Source organism: Tamandua tetradactyla, chromosome 12 (genome assembly GCF_023851605.1).
Source record: "Tamandua tetradactyla isolate mTamTet1 chromosome 12, mTamTet1.pri, whole genome shotgun sequence".
Taxonomy (NCBI): Eukaryota; Metazoa; Chordata; class Mammalia; order Pilosa; family Myrmecophagidae; genus Tamandua; species Tamandua tetradactyla.
In genome coordinates, this window is record NC_135338.1 from 22,271,695 (window position 1) to 22,284,491 (window position 12,797).

The following is a 12,797-nucleotide window of genomic DNA, read 5'->3' on the forward strand; positions in this document are numbered from 1 at the left end:
TTTTTATTAAATCTAACCTAAAATATTTTTACAGCAGATTAGCCTCAAGTTTTGTTCTTTATTTACTAGGATGATTTTGTACTTAAACTTTGTATGCTTGTGGTATTTTGCTGGGTAACTTCCATTGTGATTGTCTATGTAAAATGAAACCTTTAGTCTTCCTTTATGTTTAGCTATTTTTACAATGCTAATCTGAACTTCATATGAGTTGGAAAATGGAGGTTAAAGCCAGCTAGTGTTCTAATTAGTACTGTATTTACGATGCTTTTAGCAAGCATCTTTTCTTGTTGTTCACAACTCATGGGCCCTAATCTGTGGTCCTTTTTCTGCTGTATTCCTAATCATTTCCCATCTTGTGTTTATATGCTTTGCCCATCCCCACCCCCTGTAAATGTATTACTTGCTACTTAATACAGATTTCATTCTGATTGGTCTCTTATTTGTTTCACACTGTTCTGGACTCTAATGCTCACCTTGAAGATGTTTCCTTACTTATTTTGTATTACTTGCTTCTTTACTGTACATACTTTTGAGCCCTTCATTCAAGTTGGTGACAGTGATTTCTAGAATCAGCCACTTGTCAGGTCACTTAATCAGTCCTCAGCTATCAACTAAAGTTTTGAGTTCCTTATAAAAGTGACAGTAACTCATTGACAAACTTGCTTTGAACGTACTCCTCTTACAAATTTTATATACTCTTAATGATCAAATGATAGCCCGATGGTGTCCAATAGAACTTTCTGTGATGATGGAAATGTTCCTGTACTTGTGCTCCCTAGTAGTGTGACCACAAGTGGCTGTTGAACACTTGAAGTGGGGCTTGTATGACTCAGGAGCTGAATTTTAACTTTTATTTAAAATTCAGATAGCTACATGTGGCTAGTGGCTATCTATTGGGACAGCACAGATCTAACTATTGTTACTCAAAGTGTGGTCGTCAGACCAGCAGCATCATCATTACCTGGGAGCTTTTTAGAACTGCAGACCCCTCTAAAGCTACTGAATTCTGTGTGCATTTTTAACAAGATTCCCAGATGATTTCTACACACATTAAGCTTTGAGAAATACTGATACTTGGCTGTATATTGGACTTATCTGGGGACTTTTTGAAACTATTGCCATCCAGGTCCTACCCCCAGAGATTCTGATTTAATTGATATGGGGTGTGACCTGAACATCTGGATTTTTAAAAAAATGTTCCATAAGTGATTTTAATTATTCAGCAGTATTTTTAAAGAGGTCTCCTACTTCAGCAAGTCTGGGTGTCTGTATTCTGTATTAGCCTGCAGTGATTCTGACACACAATTTGGGTTTGAAAATCCCCAATCTCGAAGATAGCTTCCCCCTTTGTTGGTAATTTCCACATAAGCTAGGATGAAATGCCTTGCTGATTTTAAAGAAAATTGATGTACTATATCTTTTAGTCATGTAACTGAAGGAGTTTGTAGAGATTTATTTTTTACAGAGTATCCCCCTCCCTTGGTATTTGCAAGTTTCTGGTTTGTGATTTTCTTACTTTTTTAGATAGCGAATTTCTACTTATAAGATAATTTCTCTCTATGTTTTGGTGGAGTTATCATTAACGTTTTGGTTTTCAAAATTACTAAGTATTCTATTAATGACAGCTGGCAGCTTCATGGTCAACTTGACAGTCCCTTAAGGTAAAAGTTCTTAAGCCTCTAAATCAGAATGTTCAATAATGCAAAGTGTCTGATATTCAAGAAAAGCCCAACCCCCATTCTCAGCACAACCCCAAAATCAGTTAGATGCAGCATGTCAGCTGAGGGAGGTTGGCATGGAGAGAGATTTAAAGGTGCCTGGTACATTCAGATCCTAGCTTATTCTAGACTTTACGCTTATAGGGTAAGGCATGTTGCATTCCACGTGATTCTTTCTCGGCAACAGGGAAAGGAAATGGATAACTAGGTATAGATGATTTTTTTTTTTTAATGGCTGTTAAGCTTTGTATCTCTTAAACTTTTTCTTTCTGTGATACAGAAAGCTTCTTGCATGCTATTGCAGCCAGCCTTTCTTAAGACATGAGTTTATTAGCTATTTGTTTCTGGGAAATTGCTTAAGAATTGATGATTTAGAAAAAATGTTAAGAACAAACTCAGTTTTTCTGTGAAAATTAATTACTATTAATGTGCCACAGAACTGTCTTCTCTCTTTTATTACCAATTTTTGTATTTCCTACAGTAAAATTTTAGGTGTAAGTAGGAGTGAATATGTATTGTTTTTAACTTGTGAAGTTTTCAGAACTCAAGTAGCAAGTTAGCAGCATTTTCTATTGCTGTCCCAGCCCAGATAATAAAAAGTTGGAAATCAAAAGTCATCTAATATGGTGTGGGAAAGCAGTAATAAACTTGTGTCTTAGTGGAGATTAAACCATATGTGGTCTCTCTGGCAGCGGTAGATAAGAAAGAATGAGATGAGAGTCCAGGAAAAGAAGGCTCCTTATAAGACACACGTTTGCAACTTATTCTCTTAAGTGGAGGTTTGTCTTGACATGAAGGCTGTGACCCCTGCTGAGTCATGGACAAACAATTTGATAACCAGTCTTCTCCTAGAGCACCCCTTTATGGTGAATTTCAGAAGACTTTGGAAGGGGCTGTCTTGGCTTCACCTAAAGCAAATATAACTTCTGGGCAAGCTGATGTCATGTTTGGAGGCAAGGGCTATTTCTACATATTCAAACGCTCAATAAACAGTGAGATCCTCTTTGGATTGGTATGAAAAATTCTCCAAGAACTCGTAGAAGGTGGTATGAGTCAACAATGTTTCTCTTAGGTTTGCCACAATTCGTTGAGCATTATAGTAGCCTACTTCTTTTTCATTCTCCTAACTATGGAAATGGACTCCATTAAAAATTTGTTTCTTGGTGATAGAAATAAAAATCAGTAGCCCACTGGGGCCTAGGTGGCGATGAAAGTGAAAAGACATTTCTTTATATCTTCATAGTATGCTGAGGTTCTAGACAAGAATAGTTAGTACGGAAAGAAGTAGTTGAGTACCACCTTTCTAGGCAACATTCAAAGGCTGGGAAGTGTCCCAAAGGTAACGAAGAGGGTTCAGATAATACAGATGCAGGGAAGCAAATGGAACGAAAAGGTTGGGAAAGATTTGGTCAAAAAGATCAGCCACAGTATATAGGACTCTTCCCCCTATTTCTCTGAAAGACTGTTTCTGCCTGGTCTTAGGTTCTTTGCTTCATGACTAGGCAAGTGCTTAAATTAAAAACTCAGGAGGGCACACCTGATGATTGCAGGGTGAAGAGTTAAGTCTTTTGGGAAATTTTATATTCAGTAGGTAGGAGGAGAATTTTTTTATTTTTCCTTTTGAGGGAGTGGGGAGGTCATTGAAAAGACATGGAATCTGGTGGGATTTTGGTGTTTATCAATATAAGGGTAAAGCTCTCTGACTTTTCCCCCCCTTCGGCTGTGTGTCTAGTGTGTGTCAGTTCCTGGAGCTGTGTCAAAGCCCAGAAGGTGGCTTTGGAGGGGGCCCTGGTCAATACCCACACCTTGCACCCACATATGCAGCAGTCAATGCACTGTGCATCATTGGCACTGAGGAGGCCTACGACGTCATTAACAGGTACAACCAAAGCTAGCGGTGATGGAGATCCATAGGGGCTACCTGCCTGCTGATGCTGCACTGACCATTGCTGTCTCTTCCATTTGTTTCTCAGAGAGAAACTTCTTCAGTATTTGTACTCCTTGAAGCAACCTGATGGCTCTTTTCTCATGCATGTTGGAGGTGAGGTGGATGTGAGGTAAGTGGGTTTTTTCTCAGGCTGCTGCATCAGTAGATTCTAGAGCTTATCTGCCATTAGGGATGTCAAACAGAAGGAACAATTTGGGTCAGTATTAAACCTTTGGGAAGCTGCTGTCTTATTCTCACAGAATGGCTCATAGAATGACACAGCATCAAAATGATACCATCAGTAGTCATTGCAGATATGATATAGATATCCTCAGGATGGCCCTTTTCCTAGTAGTTCTATTAGGGTTCTCTAGAGAAACAGAATCAACAGGGAACACTCACAAATATAAAATTTATAAGAGTCTCACATGACTGTGGGAATGCAGAGTCCAAAATCCACAGGGCAGGATGTGAAACTGACAATTCCAACGAAGGTCTGGACAAACTCCACAGGAGCGGCTCACCGGCCAAAGCAGGAAGAGAGCCCTTCTCTTTTGAATCCTCCTTAAAAGGCTTCCAGTGATTAGATTGAGCATCACTCATTGCAGAAGACACTCCCCTTGGCTGATTACAGATGGAATCAGCTGTGGATGCAGCTGACATGCTCATGATCTAATTCTATGAAATGTCCTCATTGCAACAGACAGGCCAGCACTTGCCCAACCAGACAACCAGGTACCACCACTTGGCCAAGTTGACACATGAAGCTGAGCATGACAGTAGTGCAATATTTTTTTTAATTTTTAATTTTGAAATAATTTCAAACTTAAAGTACAGTTGCAAGAATAATATAACCCCCTGCAGATACCCAGATCTACCAATTTTAACATTTGCAATTTTTGCCCTTATCTCTTTCTTTCTATCTTTATATTTGCTGAGCATTTGAGAGTGGTTACACATATCATCCTTCTTGAACATATAATACTTCCTTGTACATTTCCTAAGAACAAGGATATTGACTTATGTAATCACCTTAAGTGCAGTTATCAAACTTCAAAAGTTTACTATCAATGTGAAGTCTGCATTCTACATTCTAATTTTTTCTTATTTCCCAATAATGTCCTTTTGAAATTTCTTCTCCATGTAATTAGATCCTGTGCAGGATCACTTATTTCATTAATTGTCGTTGTGTCTTTAGTTTTTGTGTTGTTTTTTTCTAATTGTGGAAACGTATATATAATATTGTCTTCCCCATCTCAACTTCTCCCGAGCATACCATTCCATAGGATTAGTCACATTCACAGTGTTGCTTCCTTACCATCATCCATTACTGGAACTTTCCCTTCACCCCAAACAGAAACCCCACACTCATTTTGCGTTAACTTCCCATTGCCCCTGCCCTTCACCTCTGATGAAACCTGCACAGTCTTTTCTGTCTCTGTGAGTTTTGCACTCTCTGATATTTTCTTTGTGGTTACTATGGAGCTTATATTTGCATTTGCCTTAATACCAACTTAACTTCAATTGTGCAAACACTATGTTCCTATACTCCTCTGTTCCCCAACCTTTAACATGTAAACAAATTACATGTTTATATATTATGAGTCCAAAATTACAGATTTATCACTAAGTTTTATGCATTTGCCTTTTAGATACTGTAAGAAGTAGAAAGTAGAGCTACCAACCAAAAAGTACTGGTATTTTTATTTACCCATGTGATTTTCTTTATTGGAGATCTTTGTTTCTTCTTGTGGCTTCAGTCAATCGTCTAGTGTCCTTTCCTTCCACCCTGCAGAACTCCCTTTAGTATTTCTTGTAGGGCCAGTTCAGTGGTGCCAAAGTCCCTCAGCTTTTTTTTTTACATGGGCAGGCACTGGGAATTGAACCCAGGTCCTCTGGCATGGCAGGCAAGCATTCTTGCCTGCTGAGCCACTGTGGCCCGCCCAGTCCCTCAGCTTTTGTTTATTTGGGAATGTTTTAATCCCACCCTCATTTTTGACAGACAGTTTTGTCAGATGCAGAATTCATGGTTGGCAATTTTTTGCTTTCAGCATTTAAATGTTTTCCCACTCCCTTCCTCTATGGTTTTCAACGGCAAATCAACATTTATTCTTTTGAGGTTCCCTTCTACGTAATACATTGGTTCTGTCTTGTGGCTTTCAGAAATCTGTCTTTATCTTTGGCATTCAGCAGTTTGGTGATAATATGGCTTGGTGTAGTTCTATTTGGGTTTATTCTCTTTGGAGTTCATTGAGCATCTTAAATATGTATATTCATTCCTTTTGTTAAATTTGGGAAGTTTTTAGCCATTATTTTTTTTGAATATTTTCTCTGCTCCTTTCTCTCTTTCTTTTCCTTCTGGGATTCCCACAATGCATATATTGGTACGCTTGATGGTGTCCAATAGGTTCTCTAGGTTCTGTTCACTTTTCTCATTCCTATTTCTGCCCCTCAGAGTAGAAGATTTCAACTGTCTTATCTTCAGATTCACTAATTCTTCTCTTAGATCCAATCTACTGTTGAATGTATCTAGAGAATTTTTTATTTTAACAGTTTTTATTATAAGATGTAGCATATATACAAAAAAGCAATAAATATCAAAGTACATTTTTTTTTTACGAGTAGTTATAGAACATATTTCAAAGTTTGATATGGGTTACAATTCCATAGTTTTAAGTTTTTCCTTCTAGGTGCTCCAATACACTTGAGACTAAAAATAAATATCAATACAATGATTCAGTAGTTATACTCATTTTTCTGACTTCTCTGTTATAACTCCTCATTCTCCTCAGACCCTTCTCCTAATCTTTAGGGATATTTGGGTTATGGCAATTCTAACTTTTTTCATATTGAAAAGGGATGTCCACAATATGGGATGGGGGGGTGGAATTGGTTGATGTTCTTAGAGAGACTGGCACCTCTGGATTTCAGGACTTCTCTGGCCTAGGAGCCACCTGAAAGTTTTAGATTTCTAAAAAGTGAACTCACTGCGTGCAACTTTTGTGGTATCTCAGATAGAGCCTTGAGTGTTCTTTAGGGTTAACAGGAATGATTGTGGTTGAAATTTGGCAGATCGTGGCACCTAGTAATATCTAGCTGAAACCCATCTAGGGAATTTTTAATTTCTGTTACTATGGTCTTCAGCCCTGTTTGGTTCCTTTTCATAACTTCCATCTCTCTATTGATGTACTCTTTGTGTTCATTTATTGTTTTCCTGATTTCTTTTAATTCTTTGCCTGTGTTTTCCTTTAGCTCTTTGAGCATATTTAGGACCATTTTTTAAAATGTCTTTGCCTGGAAAGTCCCAGGTCTGTTACTCCTTGTTGATGGCTTCTGATGCGTTAATCTTCTCCTTTGCCTTGGTTGTGATATCCTGTTTATTTGTATGTTTTGTAATATTTTGTTGAAACCTGGACACTTTCATATTTTAGTATGCTTTGCTGAAATTTAGACTCTGTGATGTTTGTTCCTTAAGCTTGTATCTAGCTAGTATTATCACAGAACTTTCCTTTAATGCCAGGAGCTAACAAACAAAATAAAAAAGGAGAAAAAGACACTGTTCTTGTTCTTTGCAGATTTACCTGTGTGAGTGCTTTCCTTCAGAACTTACCCACACAAGTTTAGAGACTAGCAGGCCACAGTATATGGTCCTTCTTGGTCCTTTCTTATACTTGCATCTTGTATTAAGCATATCATGTGGCCATAGGAATTCCTCCATTTACAGGGGCCCACCTGTTTTCTAGGAACCAGTTTCTTCATCATTGCCGTACTGCACTGTGTGTCCTACAGCCAGCAATCCCTCCCCCCAGGCAGTAAGACTTGAGTGCTCTCCCGCAGTGTTTTGTAAGACAGCTCTATGAGTCGCCTTCTATACACAGGACAAGTTTGGGTACAGCGCGTCCCTCAGGTCAGCAGCAGATAGACTGTTCCCAATATATATATGAATGAGTGTTACTCTGCTCTCATTGAAACTGAGACCAGGGCTCTCACTTAGTCTGTGCTCAACCAGGGTGCCATGAGATCCTATTGCTTTTAGTTAGCCCTTAAATTGATTCATTGCTTACCCTGTTACTGTAATCTTTTAACTGTTTTCTGGAGCTTTGACGAAAATGTTTTTGCCATTTCTTTCTGGTTTAAAACTTCTGTCTGTGGTCAAAACAGCATGGTACTGGCATATAGATAGATATATTGACCAATGGAATCGAATAGAGTGTTCAGATATAGACCCTTTAATCTATGCACAATTGATCTTTGATAAGGCAGTCAAGCCAACTCACCTGGGACAGAACAGACTCTTCAATAAATGGTGCCTGAAGAACTGGATATCCATATGCAAAAGAATGAAAGAGGACCCATACCTCAACACCCTATACAAAAGTTAACTCAAAATGGATCAAAGATCTAAACATTAGGTCTAAGACCATAAAACAGTTAGAGGAAAATATAGAGAAATATCTTATAAATCTTATACTTGGAGGTGGTTTTATAGACCTTATACCCAAAGCAAGAGCACTGAAGAAAGAAAGAAAGAAATGGGAACTCCTCAAAATTAAACACTTTTGCGCATCAAAGAAATTCATCAAGAAAGTAAAAAGACAGCCTACATAATGGGAGACAATATTTGGAAACGACATATCAGATAAAGGTCTAGTATCCAGAATTTATAAAGAGATTGTGCAACTCAACAACAAAAAGACAGCCAATCCAATTACAAAATAGGAAAAAGACTTGAACAGACACTTCTCAGAAGAGGAAATACAAATGGCCAAAAGGCACATGAAGAGATGCTCAACGTCCCTGGCCATTAGAGAAATGCAAATCAAAATCACAATGAGATATCATCTCACACCCACCAGAATGGCCATTGTCAACAAAACAGAAAATGACAGGTGCTGGAGAGGATGTGGAGAAAGAGGCACACTTATTCACTGTTGGTGGGAATGTCAAATGGTGCAACCGCTGTGGAAGGCAGTTTGGTGGTTCCTCAAAAAGCTGAATATAGGATTGCCATATGACCCGGCAATACCATTGCTAGGTATCTACTCAAAGGATATAAGGGCAAAGACACAAACAGACATTTGCACACCAATGTTTATAGCAGCATTATTTACAATTGCAAAAAGATGGAAACAGCCAAAATGTCCATCAACACACTAGTGGCTAAACAAACAGTGGTATATACATACAATGGAATATTATGCAGCTTTAAGACAGAATAAAGTTATGAAGTATGTAACAACATGGATGGACCTTGAGAACATTATGCTGAGTGAGATAAGCCAAAAACAAAAGGACAAGTACTGTATGGTCTCACTGATATGAACTGACATTAGTGAATAAACTTGGAGTATTTCCTTGGTAACAGAGACCATCAGAAGATAGAAATAGGGTAAGATATTGGATAATTGGAGCTGAAGGGATACAGAATGTGCAACAGGACTGAATATAAAAACTCAGAAATGGACAGCACAATACTACCTAACTATAATACAATTATGTTAAAGCACTGAATGAAGCTGCATGTGAGAATGATAGAGGGAGGAGGGCTGGGGGCATAAATGAAATCAGAAAGAAAGATAGGTGTTAAAGATTGAGATGGTATAATCTAGGAATGCCTAGAGTGTATAAAAATAGTGACTAAATGTACAAATTTTAAAACTGTGCATGAGGAAGAACAAAGGAATGTCATTACTGCAGGGTGCTGAAAATAGATGGTAATTAATATTTTAAAATCTTACCTTATATGTGAGACTAAAGCAAAAAATATTTATTTGGTACAAAGTTTATATTTTGACTAGTGCATTTCCTAATATAACTTATGTAGATAGCTTGATTGAACACCATAAGTACTTGGAATCTTGGGTAGGACATGAGATTTTGTTGCTCTGTCCAGAGTGATGCCCCGATGAATCCCCGAGTGATTCGATCAGTGAGTGGAAAGGTATTTGCAAAGTCCCCTTCAGGGAATGGTGAGGACGGGGAGAAATTCAGCTTCCCCAAGTTGAATTCTTGATATTCTCACAAGCTGTGTGGACAACCAAAGCTATAGACTGAGCTCCCAGTGTAGGATTTGTTCATATGAAACTTAACCCCACAAAGGATAGGTCAAGTCTACTTAAAATTGAGGCCTAAGAGTCACCTCCAAGAGAGCCTCTTTTGTTGCTCAGATGTGGCCTCTCTCTCTCCAGCCAACACAACAAGCAAACTCACTACCCTCCCCCTGTCTACGGGGGACATAACTCCCAGGGGTTTGAACCTTCCTGGCAATGTGGGACAGAAATTCCAGAATGAGCTGAGACTCAGCATCAAAGGATTGAGAAAACCTTCTCGACCAAAAGGGGGAAGAGTGAAATGAGACAAAGTGTCAATGGCTGAGAGATTCCAAACAGAGTCGAGAGGTTATCCTGGAGGTTATTCTTATGCATTAAGTAGATATCACCTTGTTATTCAAGATGTAATGGAGAGGCTGGAGGAAACTGCCTGAAAATGTAGAGCTGTGTTCCAGTAGCCATGTTTCTTGACGATGATTGAATAATGATATAACTTTCACAATGTGACTGCGTGATAGTGAAAACCTTGTGTCTGATGCTCCTTTTATCTACCATATCAACAGACAAGTAGAACATATGGAATAAAAATAAATAATAGGGGAAACAAATGTTAAAATAAATTTAGTTTGAAATGCTAGTGATAAATGAAAGTGAGGGATAAGGGGTATGGTATGTATAATCTTTTTTTTTCTCTGTTATCGTTTTATTTCTTTTTCTGTTCTCTTTTATTTCTTTTTCTGAATTGATGCAAATGATCTAAGAAATGATGAATATGCAACTATGTGATGATATTGAGAATTACTGATTATATATGTAGAATGGAATGATATGTTAGTGTTTTTGTTTGTTCTTAATTTTTTAAAATTAATAAATAAATACATTTTTTAAAAAAAGAAAAAACTTCTGTCTGGGGACAGAGCCTTGTAGCTTATCATTCTGCCATCTTGTTTGGGGCAGAGCCTAGCAATGTATTTTTACATTATTATCACCTTTTATGTAAATGTCAAAACATAAGTAAGACAAACAGAATCAAATGCTTTTGTATTAAAAGTTAAAAATACATTTGTTTGGTATAAAATGATATCCTATAGTATATGATAATGCTATAGTGCAATATAGTCTTTCGTCTAACTGGGACTAGAAGGGACTTAGTCAATATTTTCTGACTGAATTTGATGAAATCATGAGAATTTTTAATACTTGAGATCCTCCCACAGGGTATGAGAGTCGCTTTGGGTGCTGCAGAAACCCTTATGGGCCTATAGAGTACAATGCAATAGAGTTGCATTAACTGCTTGGTACCAGGGTGTTCAAAATTATTATTTTACTCAAGAAGTGTCTTAATGTATTCAGTAAGTAGTTTGCTCACCTGGCAGGAGATTACTTAGGAAGGATATAGAGATTTCATTAAGTGAGTCATTTTTCAAAGACACTAGGTCATTGAGATTATATACCACTTTTTTTCTTATTTGGTCTGAGAAATACCTTTTTGGGAGGTGGCTTCTAGAGCAAGGCCATCTTATTTCCTATTTGTGTGTTTGCTTCTATACAAGTTGATTAATATTCTGGTTTATGTGAAATAGAAAACCATTGGTTTAAAAGTGTAGGAGAAGAAAAAACATGAAAGTTATGGGACATAAAAAAGATCACAGACAAAAGTAGGTAACTTGACTGTGAAGGCCTTTAGTAAAGGATTTTCTTCTATCTGTGACCTGTTGCTTCAAACAAAAAAATTAGACCAGGAATCTGTACAAACCAGTGAAGCCAATGTAACTATTGAGGTAAAGCAGTATTGTGCTGACTCTTCTTACAGAGAAAGTAAAAAGATTTACCCCTCATGGGCACTACATTTTCATTCCCCTTCTATAGCTATTCCAATGAAACACTCACAGTCTTAAATTTTAACTTTTTAGGACTTACTGAGATTATTAGGTCAAAGCAAGCAAACACTGGCAAGATCTCTGTGGTATTTTTTTGCATACAGATTTGTATTGCGTATTTTCATTTGTGTAGAGGATCAGAAATCTAGTATATCACCTCCAGTTTTCATGTTTTGCCTGGTTTCTAGTATCCCAATTCCATCATGTTTTGCTTGGTATTTCTTTAATTGCCCTTGGCCTGGAAGCACCAGCCAGGATCAGAGTTGCCTGTCAAGAGGATTTGACCTGGAGGAAGATAGCAATGATGAGTCACCATTGTTTGGCATCTGAAGGCTAGCTTGTACCCCTTCTGGGGTAAACAGAGATGTCCCTTCTTTTTTTTTTTTAAATATTTTTATTGAGAAATCTTCATACACATACAATCCATACATGGTGTAAAATCAGTGGCTCATACTATCATAACATAGTTGTGTATTCATCACCGTGATTATTTTTACAATATTTGCATCACTACAAAAAAAAGAAATAAAGAGAAAAATGAAAAAACTTATACATCCCATATCCCTTACCCCTCCCTCTCATTGACCACTAGTAATTCAGTCTACCCAATTTTTACCCATTATCTCCCCCTATTATTCATTTTTTATCCTGAAGGCATCTGGAGTCTACTTTAAGGGCAGTAGGAAGCCGTAAAGGGTTTGAAGCAGAGAGTGGCATAATCTGATTTATATTTCATTAGAAGTTCTCCAGTTGCAGTGAATGGCTGTTAGTGTTTCAGTAAAGAACATTGGCTCAGGGCTAAAGGGATGGAGATTGGGCAGGGGATTGATTCAAATAGAATAAAATGGTGACTTGGATTTGAGTGACGACAGTGAGAATAAAGAGAAGTGGACAAATTTGTGGGACCTGATGACTAATGGAGGGAGAGAGAAAGAAAGCTATGTAAAATGGTTGTATTGTTCCTTCCCTGTCTCTATGTGCAATCTAGGATTAGTAACTTGACTTCATTTCTCAGTTCTTTTATATGTGAGAGGCAGACTACATTACTGGCTGCCTCTGTTCTAGAGGGTACATTAGGACTCAAGAACAAATATTTTTGAACCTCTTTGGGAGGCTCAAGACCTGAAGGAAGTTAGATCATCTCTTAGAAGTTAGTCTTATGGTAAGTGATCACAATGGGTGTTGGAATGTACGACTTGCATAATTAAACCTGCCAACGTAA

General features: G+C 37.7%; 1 protein-coding gene across 1 annotated transcript in view; it reads left to right on the top strand.

The window, feature by feature from the left end:
- The window catches only part of FNTB (farnesyltransferase, CAAX box, subunit beta), a 92,827-nt gene that overhangs the window by 37,368 nt on the left and 42,662 nt on the right, over positions 1–12,797 (top strand). The window contains exons 5-6 of the mRNA XM_077122722.1: positions 3,451–3,597; positions 3,692–3,775. Of these exons, the coding sequence (XP_076978837.1) occupies positions 3,451–3,597; positions 3,692–3,775 (231 nt within the window). The remainder of the gene's footprint in view (positions 1–3,450; positions 3,598–3,691; positions 3,776–12,797) is intronic.